This window comes from Oryctolagus cuniculus, chromosome 7 (genome assembly GCF_964237555.1).
Source record: "Oryctolagus cuniculus chromosome 7, mOryCun1.1, whole genome shotgun sequence".
NCBI lineage: Eukaryota > Metazoa > Chordata > Mammalia > Lagomorpha > Leporidae > Oryctolagus > Oryctolagus cuniculus.
This window is the reverse complement of record NC_091438.1, coordinates 57,210,351-57,234,751: the sequence shown is the minus strand read 5'-3', so window position 1 is coordinate 57,234,751 and position 24,401 is coordinate 57,210,351. Positions and strand designations below refer to the sequence as shown.

Below are 24,401 nucleotides of genomic sequence, written 5' to 3'. Positions count from 1 at the left end.
GGCAGATGACACAGGGAGAGAGATACTTTAATCTGCTGGTTCATTCCCCAAATGGAGGGCTAGACCAGACTGAAGCTAGGAGGCAAGAACTCTTATCAGGGTCTGCATGTCGGTGGCAGGAACTCAAGTAAATGAGCCATCATCTGTTGCTTTACGGGATCATTACCAGGAAGCTGGATCAGAAGTGGAGCAGTCAGTACTCTAACTGGCATTCGGTAATGGGATGTAGGCAGCTGAAGCAACAGCTTAACCCTTGGTGCTGCAATACTGCCCTACCACTTGTCACTTTTATAGCCCAGTGAGATGTTATTCAGTGACAGTATTAGTGAAGAAGCATATACATGCTTCTCTGAATCATTCCACTAGCATTTTTCTTTCTGAATTTGTAGTTTATTAGCCAGCCCTAAGCTAATCTTCAGATGTACATTTGACGTGTTTGGAATTTTTTGCTGTTTTCATTGAAAACCATGTACATAGAAGTACTTTCAAATAGTGTATTTTATTAGTGGGAATTTATTGTGAATTATAAGTTCATGTCCACATTTTATATATTAGCACAGAAAAGATAATGACTGTTATACTCCTCTTTACAAAAGAGGGTACTTCAAAAAGTTTCTTGGAAAAAGAATTTAAAAATATTTATTTTAAATTCATAGTTTTAAAAATTTTTTAGATTCATAGCTTTTCCCATAGTATGCATTTTTCATGGATTTTTTTTAAAAAAGATTTATTTATTTGAAAGGCAGAATGACCAAGAGAGAGAGAGAAAGAGAGAGAGAGAGAGAGATATCTTCAATCCACTGGTTCACTCCCCAAATGACTGCAACAGCTGCAGCTGGGCCAGGCTGAAGCCAGGAACAGGAACTTCATCCTGGTCTCCCACATGGGTGGCAGGGGCCCAAGCACTTAGACCATCTGCTGCTGCTCTTCCTGGCACTTTAGCAGGAAGCTGGATTAGAAGTGGAGCAGTTGGAACTCAAACCAACACTCCCATATGGGATGCCGTAATTACAGGAAGTAGTTTAACCTGCTGTGCTGTAACAGTGGCTCCATTTTCCATGAACTTTTTTCAGGCTCCTCATACACATGGATTTTTACTTCATTTTGTACCCAGATAAACTTATCTTTTAATTCTACTTTCCACGCATACATCATATACATATATACGAGGGGTATAGATTAAAACCTATTTTGAAAATCTAACACATTTTTTCTTTCTCCTCAGTAACTGATAGTGTTTAAGACACTATCAAGGGACACACAAATGACAGCAAGGGAATAGGGAAAAGAGTACTGATTCCTTCAGTCAGGAAATTTGAGTTCCAGTTTGTTTTTAAGCAAGTCATTGACTTGTCTGGGCTTCATTTTTCCACCTTTGAGCAGGGAAGTGTAGATTCTAGCTCTACAGTCTCTTTCAGACTCATACGCTACCTTGTAGACAAGACACAGAGTTTTACAGTGTTTGTTTTAAAATTGAATCCAAAGATGTAGACATTAAGAACTGACTTGGTTACTGCTACATTTTTTCCTTCAGATGATTTTCTGAAACCACAGATAAAGACACACCCTGAAACCACAGTTGCTCTGAGAGGAATGAACGTGACTCTGACATGCACTGCCATGAGTAGCAGTGACTCACCCATGTCTACCGTGTGGCGCAAAGACAGTGAAATCCTGTACGACGTGGATATTGAAAATTTTGTTCGCTATTGGCAGCAAGCTGGGGCAGCTCTGGAATACACTAGCATCTTACATCTCATCAATGTGAATTTCACAGATGAAGGAAAATATCAGTGTATTGTCACTAATCATTTTGGTTCCAATTACTCTCAGAAAGCCAAACTGACTGTGAATGGTAAGGAATTTTGCTCCTTGATTTTGATTGATTGATTGATTGATTGATTTTTTGACAGGCAGAGTTAGAGAGTGAGAGAGAGAGAGAAAGGTCTTCCTTCTGTTGGTTCACCCCCCAGATGGCCGCTACGGCCGGCACGCTGCAGCCGGCACACTGCGCTGATCCGAAGCCAGGAGCCAGTTGCTTCCTCCTGGTCTCCTATGCGGTTGCAGGGCCTAAGCACTTGGGCCATCCTCCACTGCCTTCCCGGGCCACAGCAAAGAGCTGGATTGGAAGAGGAGCAACCGGGATAGAACTGGTGCTCCAACTGGGACCAGAATCTGGGGTGCCGGCGCCGCAGGCAGAGGATTAGCCAAGTGAGCTGCAGCGCTGGCTGATTTTTATTTTTGCTGTTGCTGTTCAGAAGGATTTTTCATGTTCACTTCTTGAACCACTCGACCAAGAAAATTAGACTAAACCTGACATTTCATAGGGGGATCTCAGAGGGCATGGGTGGGTTTTTTGAGTTAGCCTGTCTGCTCACCTATGGTCCATAATTGGGCTTTGGTTTTGAGTGTTAATTTCATGGTCTTAGGACATAAATTATTTTCACTGCTGTTAATGCTTTTGAAAACATTCTTTTAAAATCCTCAATTTGCTTCCTAGAACCTTAATTCTCTTCTGAAAACTATGAAATGTATTCCCATGCTGTTCACAGGGCCTTCTAATAATTGGGAATATTTGGAACACCTCTGGGTCCATTGATCGTTATTGTCATCTAAATGTTGTCACACATTTTAAAAGTACTGTCTTCTTTCCTATGGCTTTAGAAAACTTCTCAAGGATAGCTGGTTTTATCCACTGTCTATCAGGTTGAATAACCATGACACTTTAGGCTTTGTGCAACCACAAGATATACTTGTGTCTTAATATTATGTGCTTTTTTTGAGATTTTTGAAGGCATACTTTTTTTTTTTAACATGCAGTTCCCTTGACAGCTTTGTAGATGTTAGCTTGCAAAGCACTGTTTATCTTTGAAGTGAAAGAGTCCTAGTAAGTATCAGGATCTAAAATACAGAATTCAGAAAGGTTTGTGGCCTTTTGCTTTTCCTTTTCCCATCAGGATGATCAGGTAAGTGTGTTGTGCATCCTAGAAAAGTTCATCATCATTGTGCTCCAGTTATGAGCTTCTGGGAGAAGAGGTGGCCTCTGATCTAACACTATGTTCACTGTCAATCCAGAGAGTGTGTCATCTTCATAAAGCAATGGAGCCCAACCACAGTTGGTAATTTGCCTACCAGAGTCTCTCGTGTATACTGGGGTGTGTGCATGGATATGTATGTGCCTGTTTTCCTCCCAGCCACTTTATCTTGATGTTCTTTGTTGGAACAGAGATGCCATCTTTTCTGAAAACTCCAATGGATCTAACCATTCGCACTGGTGCCATGGCCAGGTTGGAGTGTGCTGCAGAGGGACACCCTGCACCTCAGATCTCCTGGCAGAAGGATGGTGGTACTGACTTTCCTGCAGCTCGAGAAAGACGTATGCATGTCATGCCTGAAGACGATGTCTTCTTCATTGCCAATGTGAAAATAGAAGATATGGGGGTCTATAGCTGCATGGCCCAAAATATAGCAGGAGGCCTCTCAGCAAATGCTTCCCTAACAGTTTTAGGTATGTCTGCTGCTCCATGAGTCTCTGCTTTTCTTAGAGACTTTCTGGAGCTATTCTTGTTTTTAATGGGCAAGAAAAATAACTTTGAGATTTCAGTTGTGATTCTTACATCTTTGTTATCATATTTGGTTGCTTTATGAAAGGGTTATGTCAGCTTAGGAGTAATTAGTGGGTCAGATAACTGAAATCTAGGTAAATGAGCATAACATTAGGGATGTTTATCACATGAAATAAAATCCCTTTATCAGCTAGCTTGTCCTCTTTTTTTAAAGATTTATTTATTTATTTAAAATGCAGAGTCACACAGAGAGGGAGAGACAGAGAAAGAGAGATCTTCATTTGCTGGTTCACTCCCCAAATGGCCACAGCTCTGGGGCTGGGCTAGTCTGAAGCCAAGAGTCCAGAGCTTCTTCCAGGTCTTCCACTTGGATTCAGGGGCACAAGCACTTGGGCCATTCTCTGCTGCCTTCTCAGGCACATTAGCAGGGAAATGGATAACAAGGAGAGCAGCCAGGACCTGAACCGGTGCCCACATGGGATGCCAGTGTTGCAGGTGGTGGCCTTATCCGTTAATACCACAGGCAGAACTTGTCCATTCGCTGACTGATTACCCTAATGTCTACAACAATTGTGGTTGAGCCAGGCCAAAGTGAGGAGTCCAACAGTGGATTTCCCACATGGTGGCAGGGTGCTGCTGCGTTCCAGGTTACACATTAGCAGGAAGCCAGAATCAGAAGCAGATCCAGGACTAGAATCTAGATGCTGTGTTAGGGGATGTGGCTGTCCCTAGAGACATCTTTACTATTGTGCCAAACACCCACCCATTTGTGTATTTTTTATTATTTATTTATTTACTTGAGAGACAGAGTCAGAAGGTTAAAGAGCTCCTGTCTGCTAATTAACCCCCCAAATGTCTGCAGTGGCCTTGGGCTGGGAATCAAAACCTGGAGCTGGGAACTCAGTGCAGATCCCCCCACCCCCCCACCCCCCATGAGCCAGCACCTTCTGTGCATGATCTGCATAGCAGGAAGCTGGAGTCAAAGCCAGAACTAGGTGTCTAACCCAGGCACTCTGATGTAGGACGTAGGCATCCTAATCACCATGCGAAATGCCACCCCTAGACTTTGCTTAAAGTAAGTTTTTATGTAGTTAAATACACCTACTTTTTTCTGTAATAATGTACTACAAGGGTTGCTTTGTCCTTACAAAGTGTCTTCTTAAAATGTCATGTGGTGGGGCAGGGGACAGCATTGTAGTGCAGCAGGTGAAGCTGCTGCCTGTGATGCCAGAATCCCATCTGGGCACTGGCTCAAGTCCCAGCTGCTCCACTTGCTATCCAGTTCCCTGCTAAGGCACTTGGGAAAGCATCAGAAGATGGCCCAGGTGCTTGAGCCCTTGCCACCCACGTGGGAGGCCTGGAAGAAGCTCTGGGCTCCTGGCTTCGGCCTGGCCTGGCCCTGGCTGTTGCAGCCATTTGGGTAATGGACCAATGGACAGGTTTCTCTCTGTCTCTCCCCCTCACTGTGTAACTCTGCCCTTCAAGTAAATAAAATAAATCTTTTTTTAAAGAAAAAAAAATCATGTGATTTTACTATAATCATTTCCCTGCTAGTTTTTTGAATGTTTTCTTTAATTATTAAAAATTACAAGTAATTTTGTAATAAACATCTTTGTGTATTAATCTTTGAATTCCTTACTTAGGATAACTTGCCCATTACTGAAACATTAACTTCCAATCCCCCTTGAGTATATGAAAGTACCATTTACATAATACCCACACTTGTGTAATTTTGTGGGATTTGGGTAATAAAATTGCCTAACTTGATTTTTTTAAACATTCTTGGTAGAGACACCCTCCTTTATTAGACCCCTGGAGGACAAGACAATAACCCGAGGTGAAACAGCTGTATTACAGTGCATAGCTGGAGGCAGTCCTGCCCCTCGTCTTAATTGGACCAAAGATGATGGACCACTGCTGGTGACAGAACGACACTTCTTCGCTGCAGCCAACCAGCTCCTCATCATAGTAGATGCTGGGCTAGAAGATGCTGGAAAATACACCTGCATTATGTCTAACACCCTTGGAACAGAACGCGGCCACATTTACCTGAATGTCATTTCATCCCCCAATTGTGACTCTTCTCAGGGTAGCGTTGGGCATGAAGATGATGGCTGGACCACGGTTGGCATTGTCATCATTGTTGTGGTCTGCTGTGTTGTGGGTACTTCTTTGATCTGGGTCATTGTTATTTACCACATGAGAAGGAAGAGTGAAGACTATAGTATCACCAACACAGGTAAATGATAGCCAGATGGCATCTAAGCTTGTACTTAAGAATGTAGTCTAGGATGTAGCATATATGCAGTATAGCAGAGTGAGGAGCTGTGGTACACTACTCCATATGGAGTAGAAGGAAGTGGTTGCATTGAAGTTTCCAACTTCCTTGATATAATAGAGCCTCTGAGGAATATTTTAAGAATTTGTGAACAGTCCTCCAGAACTTTGCTGTTACAAACACGTTTCTTTGATGCCTAAGGCAGAGAGTGGAGTTCTCATGTCTGTGGTCCATCTTTAACCGCCCTCACCCTGAAATCTACAAGAGAGGAGATCCAACCAAATAGTTGTAAAAGTGTGTTTATACATAAGGGTTTTACCTTCAGGTGTGGTTCTTTTGGTAATACTTTTTTTTTTTTTTTAAAGATTTATTTATTTAAAAGGCAGAGTTACAGGGAGAAAAAGGGACAGAGAGAAAAAGTCAGTTTCTGTCCACTGGTTCACTCTCCAGATGGCTGCAGTGGTCAGGGCTGGACCTGGCCGAAGCAAAGAGCTTCATCTGGGTATCACACATGGGTGTAAGGGCCCAAGCACCTGGACCGTCCCTTGCTGCTTTCCCAGGCACATTAGCAGGGAGTTGGATTGGAAGTGAAGCAGCCATATGGGATGCAGGCAATGCAGGCGGTGCCATAGTGCTGGCCCCTCTTTTGATAATACTTTTAAATGAAGCTATGGGAAGAATTATTGTTTTTATTTATTTATTTATTTGACAGAGTTGTAGACAGTGAGAGAGAGACACAGAGAAAGGTCTTCCTTCCATTGATTCACTCCCCAAATGGCCACTATGGCCAGCGCTGCGCCAATCCGAAGCCAGGAGCCAGGTGCTTCTTCCTGGTCCCATGCGGGTGCAGGGCCCAAGCACTTGGGCCATCCTCCACTGCCCTCCCAGGCCACAGCAGACAGCTGGACTGAAGAGGAGCAACCAGGACTAGAACTGGCGCCCATATGGGATGCCGGCGCCGCAGGCGGAGGATTAACCAAGTGAGCCATGGTGCCGGCCCCTGGGAAGAATTATTGTAACAGATGGTTTTGGAAAGTACTAAGAGTTGTTGGGATTCCAGGTCCCTACCGTTTTCCTAGCCAATAGTATTAAAGTGGAACATATTCCCAAAGTAGTGAGTGTTGGCATCAGCCGCCTGGCTCTCTGAGTTACAGATATCTCTTTTACAGAGGAGCTCAATTTGCCCGCAGACATTCCCAGCTACTTGTCTTCCCAAGGAACCCTGTCTGAGCCACAGGAAGGCTACAGCAACTCGGAGGCAGGCAGTCATCAGCAACTTATGCCTCCCGCCAATGGATATATCCACAAAGGCTCTGATGGTAATGACACTCTGTTGGTGGTGGTTACAGTTTCATCCTATCCTGTGGAGTTAGTAGTGTGTAGTTTCCTCATTAGTCTGAAGCAGGATTTGAAGTCAGATGCCCAATGTAAACATTCAGCCCATACAAAATAGAATGAAAATTTCTGATTTTTTTTAAAAGGTCTCTACTCTGAAATTTGCGGTAAATAACACTGCCTTCTGGATTAGACTGAATTACTTCTAGTTCTCTTCCAGTTCTAATATTCTGCTGCTTGATCATGAGTAAGCAAGTCACTCTTCTTTTTTTTTTCTCTAAAGATTTTATTTATTTATTTACTTGAAAGACAGAGTTACAGAGAGGCAGAGAGAGAGAAGGGTCTTCCATCCGTTGATTCACTCCTCAAATGGCTGCAACAGTCAGGGCTGAGCCAACCCGAAGCCAGGAGCCTGGAGCTTATTCTGGGTCTCCCACCTGGGTACAGGGGCCCAAGCACTTGGGCCATCATCTGCTGCTTTCCCAGGCACGTTAGCAGGGAGCTGGATCAGAAGTAGAGCAGCCAGGACATATAGGATGCCGGCACTGTAAGTGGCTGCTTTACCTGCCACACCACAGCGCCAGCCCCAGTAAGTCACTTTATGTCTCACAATATTGCCTTTCCTTTATCATTCCGTTTTCAAAACACATAGTCCAGGGAGCTCTTTGTAAACCTTTTCTTCTGTCAGTCACCGTCTCGCCAGGCAGGACTCGTCTGTGAGACACTTTCATTAGGATTGCTTTTAGCAGTTGGCATTGTCTGACCTCTTGGCTCATGAAAGTAACATGGGTTTCCATGAAGTGACTTCTTCATAAGTATCAGTTCTTAGCATTAGTTTGCTTAAACCAAGTATGTGTCTTACAGCACAGTGCTAGCCCTGTCTTGGCTCCCTTGACTGGAGCTTGACCTGTCCAGGATGGACAGAGATGGTTTAATGTAAGTATTTCAAGGCCATAGGCTCTGGAGCTGGAGTGCCTGGCTTCAAATTTCAGTTTCTTACTCTGGCAATAGTACCTTGGTCAGGTTACTTAATTTCTTTGAGCTGTAGTGACTCTGTCTTCCGTGGAGATGTTGAGGAATAAACGGGTTAATTCATAGAAAGGCTTGAAACTTCACCTGGTTTGTAAAGTAAGTGCTAGCAAATGATAACTGTTAAAGAAAAGGGATGATTGACCAAAGTTTCCATGTCGTCAGTAGGTGGCACTGGTCCCCGAGTGATGTGCTCAGATTGTTGTGAGAGTGCCAACGTCTACTCCAGGACCCGAGAGTACTGTCCATACACCTACGTTGCTGAGGAGGATGTTCTAGATCAGACACTGTCCAGCCTTGTGGGCCAGGTACCCAAAGAGGCATATTTGACACATCCTCCCCAAGATGCCGCAGTCCTGGAGAGCCTGATAGCATCGGTAGACAGAGAGCTGTCTGCCTTTCCCACCAATCATGAGAGGATGAACGAGAAGAGACTGCCCTCCTCACAGATGAACAGTGGTAAGGGGTGCATTTTTAAAGTTTTGTTTTCATTTTTACCTAATTGCTTTTTCCTTCTGTCACATAGGCAGCACTGTCATTTGACAGGGAAGCAAACAAATTGGTATACTTAAGTAATTGGCCACTGTTACCTGGTATAAACTACGGTCAGAGAATGCTACCTAGTAGTGTTACAAAGAAGTCTCCATCTACAGGATGAAGACTTCTGTGGGGGTAACAAGATGGCACTACTGAAAACTCAGAGGCCACCAGAAAAAGCCTTAAGAACAGTTTCATAACGGGTATTAATTTTTTCTTCCATCTTTAAATGATGGAGATTTAAAATGCTAGGAGTATAATTTAGGCATGATTTGGTGAAGGTTTTTACTGAAAAGATTTTGAAATATTTGGTTGCTGTTCTCTCGGGTAAATGTTAACTCTTAGTAACTGTTTTCTTTCTCCTTTAAGGTCTGATCAGGGTCTTAAGTAGGAAGCAGTTGTGAAGTAATGTCCTTTGTCCTATGTGGCCCAGGAAAAGAAATGCATGATATATCGTGTAGATTAGTTTTTAGTAACAACTTGGTTAGTAAAACAGACCTCTTTCTGCACCCTGGAAGGCAGGTCAGCATGTCTGCCTGTCAGTCCAGGCTGTACAGCTGCCCCTTCCTGTTAGCATGAAATGAAGAGCCCTGGAAGTGGGCTGGGGTAAGAACTACAGGGTTACAGAGAAAGGCCAAGTGTACAGTGGAGCTTCTGGGGACAGGTCTGGCAGGAATGAATGATACACCTGAGACCTAAGATGTGCCCTGTGGTCCTGGAGACACCGACTCTGAAGGTCTCTCAAGAGGGTACATACAGGTCAGAGAAAAGGACTTACTGAAGGTTGTCTCTTAGCTTTACAGCCAGTGTCCATGAAAAAAATGTACCAACACAAAATCCATTTTTCCATGTCCTAGTAGAGTCTCCAAAAAAAGGGTTTCAGAAGAACCAAAACGCAGTGTACCTTTTTTCTAATCTTGGGAATGTCTTCATCTTTAATCTGGTCTGTGAGTGCTTTGGGGCATTGCCAAGTTTTTATTGAGGGAGCTTTAACTTGTCCTCCAGGGGTGGTCTGCAGACCATCGGCATCAGTTGCCCAGGAGCTTGCTAGAAAGGCACAGTCATGGTCCCACCCCACACCTCGTGAGTCAGCGTGTATGTGTGACAAGATCGCCAGGTTCTACAGTGGCGTGTGAAAGCTGGAGAAGCCCTGCATTCCACATGGGTTTCTTTTTTAGTGCTGAATGTGTCTCCAGAACATTTGGCTGACTTTTTTCAAAACGCACCCTGTGAAGTTAGTGTAACTCTCAGTGAAGAGTCGTTGGGAAAGAGCTCACTGTATGCTGGGAAGTGCACATTTTGGCAACCAAAATGCAGATAGTTGATTAAACTTAGCTACTTTGGGTTATTATTTAACTATTATATGCTAGAAGTTGGGAGGGGATGGTTGTTTTAAAACAATTTTAAAGCATGTTTAAAGATGTAATGACTGCAATGAATTGACGGTTATTATGTGTGTCATGAAGCTCTCATTACAATATGGATACCAGGAAGCCTCTTCTAACCTTTTTCCCTATATCTGATGTTTTATTTTAAAATTTTTATAGCAACAGAACCACCAGAGTAGCAGATAGATAGAATGAAAACCTGATAGAGGAGGATAACTTGAAAAAGTTTGTGGAAAATGGAATTAACAGTTTATCTTGCTGCAAAGTTTGGGAACCCGTGCATTGCATCTTCCTAGTACACATTTTCCATGACTTTCTGAAGAGCCCTAACACGTTACGCATGCTCTCAGAGATTAGTTGGTTTCATTGAGTAAAGGGTTTGGTAGGCTTTGGTTTGTTTTATTTTTTCAGTTGTGCCTAAGAATTGGCAAGTATACATTTGGGCTCAGTGTCCTTCCTCAGAAAGGCTAGGCATGTGTGTTGAGGATTTGGCTAAAAGGACAGTAAGTTTTAGGAAGTGACTTTGGAGCCTCAGGCACCGTTGAATTGATAATTGCTGTGGTTTGTTCTCAGAAGCCCTGCAGCATCCTCTGTGGAACGTGAACAGAGACCTGGGCCTGCCTCACCCTCCCTTCTCCCAGCAACCAGGCTTTGACTCTCCACAGCTCCATCAAAAGGAAGGCCTGGCTGAGAGCGAGCCGGACTGCTCTTCCTCCCCCGTGTCCTGCCACAGGTTACACGACCACGCTGTCAGTTCCAGGAGGACTCGGGACATTCAAAACTGTACTGAAGGCACATGAAACTCACTCCAAGGCGAAGTGTGGGCCGAGACTGAGAGTGGTTCATTTTGTATTTACTACCTCAGCGTTCAGAAGAAACCCCAAAGTCAGCATTTGTTCTACTCTTGGTTTATGATTACACCTGACCGCACCAGGGTGGGCCAGGCATTTGTTTGGGCTTATGCCTGCTGAAGAAAGGGTAACAGCTGACAGAAATGGGAGCGAACAGTCAGAGACACGCAGCACCGGCAGAGCAGGATAAGGGCGAGTGTGCTTCCTGCTGGCTGCACGGGCACGTGCCCGGGTGTGTGTTGCCCATCAGGAGGTCTCATTGCTGCTTCATGTTCCAGATCCTTCCCATCTTCAGAATGATCCTGAGAAAGCGACACTACTTTGATGTTCTGCTTTGCCTTCCGGAAGTAATTGGGGGCCTCCCAGAAGTGTGCCTGGGAGTCTTTGGGGATTTGCAGCAGCCTGTGGAGATTAGGGCTTTGATATTCAAAGTCTTGGATAGAATTTGGGCGCTTGACCAGCTGGTACCAGGTCAAAGGTTTTGTATTGTGAATTTATTTTTGTCCCTATTGCCCAGGGATTTCATTGTAAATATATGTGTATTGATAAATAATTTTTTATTCATTGATCATATGTGTTGGTTGCAGTGTAAATATTTTTATATGCCAAAATTATATATAATATCCAGTTATAATATTGACAGTAGCTTGTCAGATCATGGTCAGATTTTTTATAACTTGGCTTAATGAGATCTAAAAACTGTGTGTGAAGATCTCAGGACATAATTGTTTAGAAGCGTGTTTAGAGGCAGGATACCTAGTGGCTGTGTGCACACAAACACAGTCTTGCTGTAATTAACCGCGTTCTTCCTGCCTAGAGATGCAGTGTGTGATCGTTTGCCATCTGTTTGTGAGTGCCAGGTGTTGCTCCCCTTCTGGCATGAAAGGCTCGCCCTTCGAGGTGGCAGTGCGTCACAGCTGTGTGCGGAGAGGGGTGCTTGTTGTGGGAGTGTCGTCTGCCGGCAGGCTGCTTCCTTGACGGGGAAACCGAAGACTGCTGCTTTTCTGTGCTGTTTAATCTCTGTGCCGTTGCGCACGGTATACTTTCAGAAGGGAAGCATGCTCTTGGGAGAACAGGCAGAAATTCCTATGCTGTCAAACAGTGGTGTGGTCCTCCTTCTGTAAGTGTAATAAGCCAAAAAGTTTTCTTGGATTTCTGATATCAAAGAGCTTTATATAAACAAAGAACACTCTCATGGAATGTAATGAAATTCTTCTTTCTTTGTGCTTATACAGGCTGTCCAATTCTTTCCTCTAAATCTAATCTTAGTTAACTTACTAGATGGCTCTAATCACTTAAAAATGTATGTAAGTCATTGTGTTCTGAACTCATAGAACTGCTCAGCTTTTTGTCAAAGTGCAGCTGAATTTCCTCCTTGTTTTTCCCCTAAGTGTGTCTAACATGGCAGCAGCACTTTGGAAAGTACTGCAGTGCCTTGCCTTTTCCTCTGTATGCTGTCAGCCTCTGTTTATTTTCACTTGGAACCACGTAAATATCACAATTTTCCCATCCCTTCCATACGCACTCCCTCCTCTTGTAGGATTATAGTGTAGTTTGTCCTGGGCTCACTCGGAGCTAAGAGACTGCTCCTTACCAGCAGTGTAATCGGAGGTCGAGTCCGTTTGCTTTGCTAGGCTCTGTCTTCTCATTTGTGAAATGAGGGCATTTACTAGACGCTCTGAAGCCCTCTCCAGCTGTCACATTCTGTGAACCTAATTCCCTCCCGGAACCAAAGAGGATTATGTGACGTTAATAAAAAGCTGCTCTCATGAAATGTTCGTTAGAGTAGAACAAGAGTGATGCTGCTTACTCTGACTTGAGCCAGATTTATCTCCTTTGTAGCAGGAGTAATGGTCTAAGAAATATCCATGAGGAGAAAAAAAACCTTCTTAACAGTACCAGTAAAGCTGAACCCCTGATCAGGCCTGCAGCCTGTGCTGTGGTGCCCCGGGCATCAGGATCCGCTGCGGCGGTGCCCGTTTGTACCTTTCTGTTGTATTCAAGCTGTCCCTGTAAGGTTGCACGTGCAGTCAAGTTCTGACAGGCTTTCTTGAGTAAAACGGTGGATCTGAGGCTCGGCTGCCAGGGAGAGCCAGGAGCGTGAGCTGTCGCAGGCGAGAGGGCAGAAGAGGGGCCGTGAGCCTGTGCTCTGGGCATTAGCCCCTCCCCCTGACTGTTACGCCAACTCAAGTAGTTGAGATGTCCCCCCAGATATGCCTACTTTGCCTGAATAACTAGTCTGGGATCTGGTTAAATGTGAAGTAGCTGTGGTCTTTTTTAAAAATTAAGAAATTCTAATCCTAGGAAAAGGAATTCCTGCAGTTTTTCATGACAGCCCGTGTTTTAACCAAACAGTGCTTTACCCTGAAGATCAACAGGATTAGTGACTCATCCGTGTTTCTTCCTGACGGTGCATGTCTCCTAGTGCTAACTCCGTGGGCTGTGGCAAAGCAAGGCTGAAATGCAGAGAGGACCCACCCCCACCCCACCCAGTTTGTAGTCCAGTGGCTTTTTTTTTTTTTTTTTTTTTTAAGATTTATTTATTTGTTTGAGAGGCAGAAGCAGAGAGGTCTTCTATCTGCTGGTTCACTCCCCAAATGGCCACAACAACAGCCAGAGCTGGGCCAATCTGAAGCCAGGAGCCAGGAGCTTCCTCCAGATCTCCCACAAGGGTGCAGGGGACTTGGCCCATCTTCTGTTGCTTTCCCAGGCACATTAACAGGGAGCTGGATCAGAAGTGGAACCACTGGTCTTTGAACCAGTGCCCACATGGGATGCCGGCACTGCAGGCAGCAGCTTTACCTGCTACACCATAGCGCTGGCCCCCAGTGTTATCTTTGTGCCCCTCTTAGGCTGGTCCTCCCAGTTTACCTGGAAGAAGCAGCAGTATTTTGCTTCAACTCCAAGGTTGTTGCCAGCATAGGATCTAACCCTCTGCCATTGATTTTCTGTCCTGGTGGCTTCTCAAGTACTTTTTGCTTTCCAGAATACAGATTGTCAGAAACCTAGCCTAATGTACAAGTGCCCCTACAGCACCGCCTCAGACTGCCCTAAGTGTGGGTGCTTCTGTCAGAAAGTGGGCATGTTTAAAACAGCTGCCTTCACATTGCCCACTGCAGGGCTGTAAAAGGAGCACTCAGCTGCAAGTTGTTTAGGCCCCGTTTTTCATTTTCCGTTGCAGAAGGACTTAAAGGGTTCATGTGGAACGAGGAGTTTATTCCAGAGGACAGGAGTCACATGACATGCAGGGGCTGTAGTGTTCTCGCTGGTAACCCTCTATCAGCTAACACATTTATGGAACAGTTGGAATAATCAGCCTTTCAGGAAAGATAGGTAATCATCTGTGAGTAGTGTTGAAGAAATCCTTGCACTGAAATGGAATACGGGCAAGGGGACTGTTAAGGAAACCCCAGAAGCAACCCGATAGTCTTAAGAACTTTGTCTTGCAAAATCCTCTGTGCTGGGTTTAGAACACTTCAGAAATTTTTAAAAACTGAATATTGGGGCTTTGATTAACCTGATTCATGCCTGAAATCATGAAATTCAGAACTTATTTTTTTAAAAGATTTATTTATTTATTTAAAAGGCAGAGTGACAGGGAGAAAGAGACAGAGACAGACGTCTTCTATCCACTCATTCACTCCCCAGATGGCCAAGGCTGGGCCAGGCTGAAACCAGCCAGAACTCCAACCTGGTCTCCTACGATAAATTCTACATATTGTACCCATTTTCCTGATGTGAAAATGGAGGCTTAGACATACATGTCAAGGGATTTCTCAAGGTTTCAAGATTCAAATCCTTATCATTGACTACAAAGTACATGCTCTTTTTTTTTCTCTCTCCTTTTTAAAGCTTTATTTATTTGAAAGGCAGAGTTACAGAGAGAGAGAAAAGGAGAGAGAGCTTCTGTCCGCTGGTTCACACCCCGAATGGCTGCAATGGCTGGGGCTGGGCCAGCCTGGAACCAGCAGCTTGGAACTCCATCTGGGTCTCCCACTGAGTGACAGCGGTCCAGGCATTTGGGCCATCTTTTGCTGTTTTCTCAGGTACATTAGCAGGGAGCTAGAGTGGAAGTGGAGCAGCTGGGACTTGAACTGGTGTCCATATGAGATGCCGGCATCACAGGCAGTGGCTTAACCCACTGTGCCACTATGCTGGCCTCCAGAACATATTCTTCTGAGGAAGTCTATATATAGTAACACAATTGGCATTACTGTAATAAAATAATTAAAACCTGTAGCTTGTCACTACTCTCCTCTTACTCTTTGGTTGACTTTGTTTCTTACCTGTGGGGCCACAGTTGAAATGGGCTTGGGATTTGTGATCAGCTTATATCCAGTATTTTACCCAAGTGTGTTAACAGCCTTTTCTAATAGTGTCATTAGCCACAGAAATGCTGGTGTTCTATGTGCCGCCCTCCATTTCTCACTTGTTAAGGAATGCACATTATGGAGGTAATTGTGGAAACAGTTGGACTTTAGAAGGTGAAGTGTTTTGTTTGTTTTTTTCTCCAGCCTGCAAGTGACTTCCATTTTTCTGTTCCATGATCTGTTTCCCAGATCAGTGAGGCAGATTTTCCCCCCTACTTCCTCTACCCTAAACTTTTTTTTTTTGTTTGGAGGACAATCTAGGATCAGTTAGCCTTGATTTTCTTTCTATTTGGACATCTTCCTGCTTCGTTGACAAAAGTTAAATTTCACAATTAAGAGAGATATTACAAGCTGCTTTAAACCAAACAACACCTGAAAATCCAAGAACCATCTGGAGGTTTTGTGGATTATAAGGTACAGGTGTGTGTGTGTGTGTGTGTGTTTCAGGAGTTAAGATGTGTGTGGGTGTGTGTATGTGTTTCAGGAGTTAAGATTGTGTGTGTGTGTGTGTTTGTGTGTCTGTGTGTCTGTCAGGAGTTAAGATGTGACCTTCCCTCAAGGTTGTGTGTTGAGTGTTTCTGAGCAGGGCTGGTAATCTTCAAGGGGCGGGGCGGGGCGGGGCGGGGCAGGGCTGGGCGGGGCCAGGGCGAAGCAGCTTACCTGAAGCTGTTTTCAGCTGAGCAGAGCCAAGTGCTCTCTTCCCAGCTGTTGCTGTCCTCCAGGAGAAACTGACTGGGGGGTCAAGTGCTCCTGACCTGCACTGTGCAAAGGTGGATTCCCCTTCGCCTGCCCAGCCCCGGCTTCCCCTCTGTCAGCAGCAGAGCAGCTCTGCTATCAGACAGACAGAAGCACAGGCCAAGCTGTTCATTGTGACCCTCCCCTGGTCTCTAGTTACGTTCCTCACACGTAAGAATGTATATTTTACAGAGCATGCGTTTGTCTACTTGTTTGTCCACTGTGATATGTCTTCAATAAAGCTAAAATCCGTTAGGATTTCCTGGTCTTCTCTTCTTGAAGTACAGGGGTGCAGGGGTGCGTTTCGGAGTTTGTGCCCTTTTGGGGGGGCTTCCAATAGCCGAGCCAGGTAAAACGGGATAGAGGTGCCCTTCTCTAGTTCTTGCCACATTGCTCTGCCTGGCGTCTGCCACGGGCCACACCCTGCAGCCGTGAGCTTCCAGAGGGCAGGCCCCGCATGCCCACACAGTGCCAGCTGCCTGGCAGGTGTGGAACCATACACTCACTGGTTGGTGAGAAACTAGTTCAGAGAAGTGTTGGAAGGCAGCACTTCAGTTTGCTAAAGCTTTCACTGGCATGATTTGACGGACGTGCGTGTTAACATCAGCCTTGTCACTGCGCCGTCTTGTTGGGGCCACCACCTTTGTGACTGGCACCTCTGAAGTTCAAGTGCCGGGACTGACTCCATGGTGGATTTCCACCGCACCTTGGGCTTCACGAGGCGCTTCCCCTGGGCCTTCTCCATTTGAGTCTCCCAACACTTTTAGCCTGTAGATTGGGTGGACAGTTTTAATCTCACATTTAGTAGTTAAAGAAACAGGATTGGTGAGATCATCACGTACCCAGTGTCAGAAAGCCTTCAAATAGTCAAGCCAGGATTTGAATCCAGATTTTCCAACTGGGATGCAGGGTTTTCCGCACTGCGGTTCTGCAGTTCTGAGCAGAGACGCCTGTATAAACACGAGCAGAACCTCGGGCGTGAATCGCTTCCAGTGTGCAAGTTTGGACAAGAATGTTCCCTGGCAGCTGATCCTTACTAAATTTCTGATGGAGAAATAAGACTGCTATTCTCTTGGAAGGTGAAATGCAAAAGTGTTAGAGTTTTACTGTGTTTTCATTTTGGGATTGGGGCGTGCCATGTGCACAGTTACGGAGGTCCCTGTTCACATGCAGGTGTTAGAGAAGCTTTGACCCCGTGCTTAGCTCTCGGTGCTGCAGGCCAGTGGCTACAGGTCAGCAGCTTTGTAAAAATACAATGATGACTTTCTAGAAGAGGAAATCGAAGATAAAATACAAGCATAAAGGTTTTATAGATTCAATAGACACAAAGTTACTCTGTCAAACTGCTTTTAAAATGTGTAAATACCTACACATTTTAAATAGCCAGTGGTATTTAAAATGGCTTGGCCCAGGTCTGTCTGCCAGCCACTTTGGGAGGACTTCTCTCACTATGCAACGATGCAGTCATGTGTCATGATAGAGTTTGGTTTTTCTCATTTCTGGGGGTTCCTTTAAAAACTCCTTTTCTATTATTTATTGGAAAGAGAGTTCCTATCCACTGGTTCACTCCCTGAATACCCTCAACGCCAGGGCTGGGCCAAGGCAGGAGCCAGGAACACAATCCAGGGTGGCAGGAACCCAGTTACTGCATCCATCACTGCTGCTTCCCAGGGTCTGCACTGGCCAAAAGCTGGAATCAGGAGACAGAGCCAGTGCCGGGAATAGAACCCAAATGCCAGTATGGAGCCCGAGCACCTTACCACTAGGCTGAATGCCTGTTCCCGGGGTTTCCTTTTAATCTTGCTGGTAAAGAATGGTTGACAGGACCGGGCTGCTGCTTGCAGGCCCTTCACAACTCCTACTGCCAGTCCTGCTGTGTCTCTGGCCTCTGACTTAGGAGGGAGATCCTATCAGGAGGTGACGCACTGACCCTGTTTTCTTCTGCTACCCTGCTGCCTGGTTCAGCCAATCAAGAAACATTTTTGCATCTCTAAGATAGAGATTTGCCACTATTCTTTAGTTCCCAGACCATCACCAGAGCTAGCTGTCAAAGTACTTTGACAAAAAGAGGGAGGCATTAGTCACGGTTACTCTGGGGAGGAAGCAATGCCGTTCCTAGCAAACACATCCTGCCTTCCCCTCACAGATGGTTAAGTACTTGAGCTGCTTAGCACTTCATTGTCACAGTGGCCCCTCTGAGGGAGATGCGAGTAGTCCTGACTTTGAAACGGGTTAAGAAACCTGTCTTCATTCACATTTTTAGCAGGCAACAGAAGTAGGAGTTGAAATTAGGTCTTTTTGATCTCAAAGCACAACATTCCCCTATGCCCAGAAAGGAACAAAGTGAGCTTTGACCAAGCCCCTATTTATTGTAGGGGGTCTTCCTCTCCCTCTCCCTCTCCCTCTCCTTTGAATTGTTCACTGTTTTGGCTGAATTGTGCCTCCCCCACCTCCCTAAAATTCACGTATTGAACCCTAGAACGTCACACTGATTTTCTTTGGAGATAGGATTTTTTTTTTTTTTTTAAGATTTATTTATTTGAAAGAGTTACAGAGAGAGGTAGAGCCAGAGAGAAAGAGAGGTCTTCCATCCACTGGTTTACTCCCCAAATGACCGCAAGGCCAGAGCTGAGCTGATCGGGAGCCAGGAGCTTCTTCCGGATTTCCCACGCGGGTGCAGGGGCCCAAGGACTTGGGCTATCGTCTGCTGCTTTCCCAGGCCATAGCAGAGAGCTGGATCGGAACAGGAGCAGCCAGGACTCAAACTGGCGTACATATGGGATGCCAGCACTGCAGGCTGGGGCTTTAACCTGCTGCGCCACAGCACCGGCCCCTGGAGATAGGATCTTTAAAGAGGTAATGCAGTTCAAATGAGGTCCTTAGAGTGGACCCTGATGGGATCTGACTGATGACAGGAGATCCATCGTGGGAGGCCCAGAGGAGAAGCCCAAGGGGTGTGGGCTCCTGGACAAGGTAACCTCCTATGAGCCAGACGGCCCTCAGAAGAAAGCAGACCTGCTGACACAGTGACCTTGGACTACTAGCTTCTGGAACTGTGAGAAAACTGGGAAGCCACCAGCCTGGAATGTTGTGATGGTAACCTTGGCAAACTAACACAGACTCCCAACACCCCAGCCAGCTTGGGAGCATTTCCTCTGGATTCTGCAAATAAGGAAGTTGACTGGGGTTATGTGATGTGCCTGAGGTCATGTGCTATACCCGCTCCAACTGAGCTGCACTGGCCTCACCCCAGCTGGTCCTTCGTACACTGTAGGCGCTCGACACTCTCAGACACCCTGAGGGGAAACTGGAAATGAAGCCAGTGAGCAGTGCTAGCAGCTGTGCAGTGCTGACCCTCTGCACATGCCCAGCCTCACAGAAATTCAGACAAAAGGCATGTGCACCGCATGGTGCTCGCTGGAAAGCAAGGCACCGCCTTTATGGCATGAATGAGCACATCTGGGAACAAAGAAAAGTTATTTGGAGCATTCAAGAGTAAGTACTTTGGAACCCCCTGTGTACTCTTCCCTTCTAAGAGAAATGCTGTTTTTGAATTGGAATGTAGAATGACAGGCGCTGTCTCTTTTCCAAATGCTTCATCAAAGCCCCTGTGAATTCCTTTGTCTTGCAGACAACAGGGATGTGGGTAAGGTTGGCAGGGATGGAGGCTAGCTTGAATAATTTATTCGCTGGGGCAGCTCCAGCGACAAGTACAGGGGTGAGTTGCATGGCAGAAGTGGCTTAGTGCAGAGAAGAGAGTCCATTGTCCGTGGCCTTGTTCCACACACAGGTGACCTGTGGCTCGGGGACTGCACAGATAACTCTCCATAAAAAGGACCATAAGGGTAGGATTCAAGTGTGTGATGCTGAGAGTTTTGGACTTCTGGAGAAGTGGGGTCGGGGGAAAGCAGTGCACCTGTTGGCAGGGGTCTGCCTCACGGCTCTGCCCTGGCATGGGGGCCCGTGTCCTCTGGCACCCCTTCCAGTCCTGAGTCATCTGTGGTTCCTGCGCCATTTCCAGAAGTCCCCTGAACACAGAAAACGAACCCGCCAGGCAGGGAGGCAAGGAGAAGGCTGAGCACAGCCTCAGCCTGTGTGGACACTGCGGTGCTGCTGCCCGTGGGCAGTCCTGAGGCCCTAGGAGCTGGCTGTGCACCTTACTTGGTCCATCCTGGAAAGGCAGGGTGACCGAGGGAGAGAGAGGTCTTCCTTCTGCTGGTGGTTCACTCCACAGTCCCTAAACAGCCAGGCCTAGGCAGGCTGAGGCTGCAGCCAGGAACTCCCATCTGGGTCTCCCACGTGGGTAGCAGAGACTCAAGTACTTGTCGCATCCCAGGGGGCACATTAGCAGGAAGCTGGGTTGGAAGTGGAGGTGGGACTCGATCCCAGGCACTCTGATAGGACAGCAGGTGTCCCAGGTACAGGTTAGCCGGCTGTGCCACAACGTCCACCCCGGGGGACAGTGAGTTTGTAAAGGGAACTCCCACTTACAGAGATGGGCGGCTTAGACATCCTTTAGGTGTCTAAAGTTCCGTCTACGATGGTTCCGGAAGGTGGTGGGGATTAGGAGCAGCATACAGCTGCCTCTGTGGCTCTCACAGCCGGGTGCAGCCTTAAGAGGACCTTTGCTTAAGAAAAGTGTGCTTCTGTTCTGTTTTCCCTCTCTCCCTGTTAAACCCAAATGTTTCCTCCATCGTTGCTCTTCCTGCCCTTTTCCCAACCCCCAAGAAAAGCGTGTGAGTACAAGAAGCAAGGAACCAAACTCCCGCCAGTTTGCCGTCGGTGGCGGGAGTCCCATGGCCAGGTAGGGCCAGCCGGTTTGGGCACGTGAGGACTCCTCACCAGCCCAGGCTGAAGGTTCCCTGGGCCCTGCACTGAGTGCATGGGTTACAAAAGTCAGCAGTGGGCTTAGCTCCTTAGGTGCCTTGGGCCTCATTCTCCTTATCTGTGAGATGGAGATGACCACGCCCACCTTCCACGTTTGCTGGGAGGACTCGCTGAGCTAATGCACAGAAAGTAGCACGGTGAGTTGGAGCCACTGTTAACTGTTGTCATTCGAGTGCAGCACTCCCTCCCCCGTCCCCAGCTGGTGGCAGTTTTCCCAGTGAGGCATTTCAGTGAGAGTTCCAGATATCTGGGTTCTGAGCTGGATTTTGCTTAGAAACAAGCTAGAATCTCCTGAAACTGTGATGAAATGAAAGTATGTTCAGGAGCCAGTGCTGTGGCGGAGTGGGTAAAGCCGCCGCCTGCAGTGCCGGCATCCAATAGGAGCGCCAGTTTGAGTCTCAGCTGCTCCACTTCCAATCCAGCTCTCTGCTATGGCCTGGAAAAGCAGTAGAGGATGGCCCAAGTATTTGGGCCCCTGCACCCGCGTGGGAGACCTGGAGAAAGCTCCTGGCTCCTGGCTCTGGCTTTGGGTCAGTGCAGCTCTGGCCGTTGCGGTCAACTGGGGAGTGGGCCAGCGGATGGAAGACACCTCCCTCCCTCTGCCTCTCTGTATCTCTGCCTTTCAAATAAATCTTTAAAAAAAGGGAAAAAATGTATTCAGCTAGGAGTCTGTTGGACTGGGAGTGACCAGCTCTGTCGCTCATGGACTGCGTGATCTTGGGAAGACCTTTGACTGCTGGGTCTTTTTTTTTTTTTTAATTTAATTTTATTTATTTGAAAGGCAGAATTAGAGAGAGAGATCGTCCATCTGCTGATTCATTCTCCAAATGGCTGCAACAGCTGGGACTGGGCCAGGCCAAAGCCAGGAGCCAAGAACTCCATCCAGCTCTCCCATGCGGGTGACAGGGACCCAAGCACATGGACCATCTTAATGCTGCTTTCCCGGGTGCATTAACAAGGAACTGGATTGGCAGTAGAGCAGCCAGGACTTGAACCTGTACTCATGGGATGCTGGCATCACAGGTGGCGGCTTAACCCATTATGTCACAGTGCTGGCACCTGACTACCAGGTCCAGTTTTGTCTTTAAACTGTCGACAGGTGCTCCCAGAAGCTCTGAAACAGTGTATTTCTTCCAGGCACAGCAAAGCCATCCTCGCCACTGCTTGCCATGCGTCTTTGTTTCTTCTAGCTGTTTTCCAGTGGTTTTTCCCAGCACACAACCATTTTATCCAGAGAACAATAATTATAGAGGCTTGCATGGGAGTGTGTAGGGCAGAGCGCCTGCTAGGCTTAAAAGAAGTGGGAAACAAAGCCTGGAGAAATCGTTTTGTGTGGGAAGTGCTGAGCCTCCCGGAATACATCCTGGGTGAGACTCCTCCTTGACCCCAAGCTCCGCAGATCCCCAAGGACTGTGTGAGACTTCCCGCAGCAGGCTGGCTGGCTTCTCAGAAGGACTTTGCAGTGAGCTGAGTAGTAGGAGGCTACACTGCAGCCTAACAAAGGCATGAACAGAAACACCAAATCCAAGGGCCGAGGGCGTGGTCAAAGCAAAGTCTCACTCAGTGTAGGAGCCTACCTTCCTGTTGTTGGTGCTCGGCTGTTCTTCCTCACTGTTCAGCTGGGGCTGCTGGCACCATCCAGCTTGCATTGTCTTCGGGCTAAGATAATTATAGCCTCCTCTGAACTATCAGTTTCTCTTTGATGCCTTGTATGTTCATCAGCCACTTCCCAATAAATGGCCCAGGATACATGTGCACTCGTCCTCAGAGTAGGGCAACCGAGTCCAGCCAAGCAGAATCTGCAAACTCCTAAGAAGGAGCTCCGCCCCCACCTCCACCCTGCCCCCTCCACGGCTACACCGGCCGGCAGGGCTAGGCAGAGAGCCTCAGCTTCCAGGTGGGAGAGCAATGGATGGGTTGGTTCTGGAAAGCAGGGCAAACTAGGGTGCTTCCTTGGCACATTTGCTCTTCGAATCTAGATTTTAATTTATTTTAAAGGTTTATTTTATTGGAAAGGCAGGGTGACAGGCAGAGATTGATCTTCCACCTGCTGGTTCACTTCCTAAACGGCTACAACAGCTGGGGCTGGACCAGGCCGAGGCCAGGAACCTGGAACTCCATCCAGGTCTCCCGGGTGGGTGGCAGGGGCCCAAGGACTTGGGCCATCTTCTGCAGCTTTCCAAGGTGCATTAGCAGGGAGCTGGATCAGAAGTGGAGCAGCCTTGGCCCCAGAACCAGCGCTCGGGTATGGAATGCCGGTGTCCCCCGGTGTCCCCCGCAGCGGCTCACCCTGCTGCACTACGTTGCCAGCCCCAAATCTAGATTTTAGAATATGAGAGGACACTGGTCCCAAGCTACAGATGACCCATGCCATTGAGAAACTGAGACATTCGGCCCCTGGGCATCTCATCAGCAGACTACACGGGGCTGGAAAAGGAACTGACGGTATCCTAAGGGTCGTGCCATTTTCTCACCTTTTTGTCTTTCGGGTTTTATTGAGACATTTAGAATTGATCCTCCACGGTGGTTTGAGCCAGACTGGCCTCTAGGTGGCGCTTCGGCACCGAGAATGGCGGCGGGCGGCAGCGGGCGTCCCCTCTGCTGCGGTTCCTAGCGGATGCCATCAGATAAGGGGATTCATGGGAAATCGGGCCTCTCCGCTGCACGACACTAGGAAGGCCTGCCCTTTGTCCCTGCCCAGCCCGGGACTCCGGCGAGGTCAGGGGCGGCGCAGGGTCCTGCCAGGGGTTGGGAGAGCGAGACCGGAGCTGCAGGCTCCCCGGTGTTCGGGAGGCCGCGCCCAGGCCTGCAGCCCCTGACGGAGCGACTGAGCGCCGCCCTTGGCTGCACCTGGCTGGCCGCCCACGCGCCGAGGTGGAACTTCTCCGCTGCTCCCGGCTCCTCCCTGCCCCCACACCCTGTTCCCACCTTGCGCGGGTCTTCCAGGACTGCAGTGCCTGTCAGTACCAGCAGATAGCGACTTCCCCCGGGGAAGTTGTTGATTTCTATAGTGGTTTCGGGGCTTGGCACCCTGGAGTGCTAAAAATTACATTTAAGGGGATACTGAGTACATTTAAGGGGACGGTAAGTGGTGGGGTCCACTCTGTAGGACGTGAGCATGGCTGCACTAGCTGCGGATGCCCTCACACGGGGTTCCAGTAGAAGGCACAGTGTGCAGGAACCTGAAGGGGCGGGCGCTGCAGATCCTGGAAGATACCCCGGGGTCAGGCACTGGGGCCCTGGCTGCCTGTCAGGTGGATACTAGAGGGTGTGGGTGGACCTGGGGGAGGCTTCTCTGAGGCCTTCCTAAAAGGACGGACAGGGACCTGCATTGTGGCACAGTGGTTACGCCACCTCCCACTATGCCAGTATTCCATATAAGTACAAGTTCGAGTCCCGGCTGCTCGGCTTCGGATCCACCTCCC

The 24,401-nt window shown here is 47.4% G+C and overlaps 1 protein-coding gene and 1 long non-coding RNA gene across 6 annotated transcripts in view; both read left to right on the top strand.

The window, feature by feature from the left end:
• LRIG2 (leucine rich repeats and immunoglobulin like domains 2) overlaps positions 1-16,347 on the top strand; it is a 69,914-nt gene extending 53,567 nt beyond the window's left edge. For 4 of the 5 annotated variants that reach the window (XM_051856150.2, XM_008264647.4, XM_008264649.4 and 1 more), the window contains 6 exons: positions 1,535-1,855; positions 3,227-3,508; positions 5,356-5,805; positions 7,014-7,163; positions 8,374-8,667; positions 10,707-16,347. In XM_051856150.2, the coding sequence (XP_051712110.1) occupies positions 1,535-1,855; positions 3,227-3,508; positions 5,356-5,805; positions 7,014-7,163; positions 8,374-8,667; positions 10,707-10,933 (1,724 nt within the window). In that variant the 3' untranslated portion in view covers positions 10,934-16,347. The remainder of the gene's footprint in view (positions 1-1,534; positions 1,856-3,226; positions 3,509-5,355; positions 5,806-7,013; positions 7,164-8,373; positions 8,668-10,706) is intronic. The other variant, XM_002715761.5, reaches the window with a different exon arrangement.
• A 3,147-nt stretch (positions 16,348-19,494) lies between these two features.
• LOC127493688 (uncharacterized) overlaps positions 19,495-24,401 on the top strand; it is a 51,697-nt gene continuing 46,790 nt past the window's right edge. The window contains exon 1 of the long non-coding RNA XR_011390519.1: positions 19,495-19,584. This is a non-coding gene — a long non-coding RNA (uncharacterized lncRNA). The remainder of the gene's footprint in view (positions 19,585-24,401) is intronic.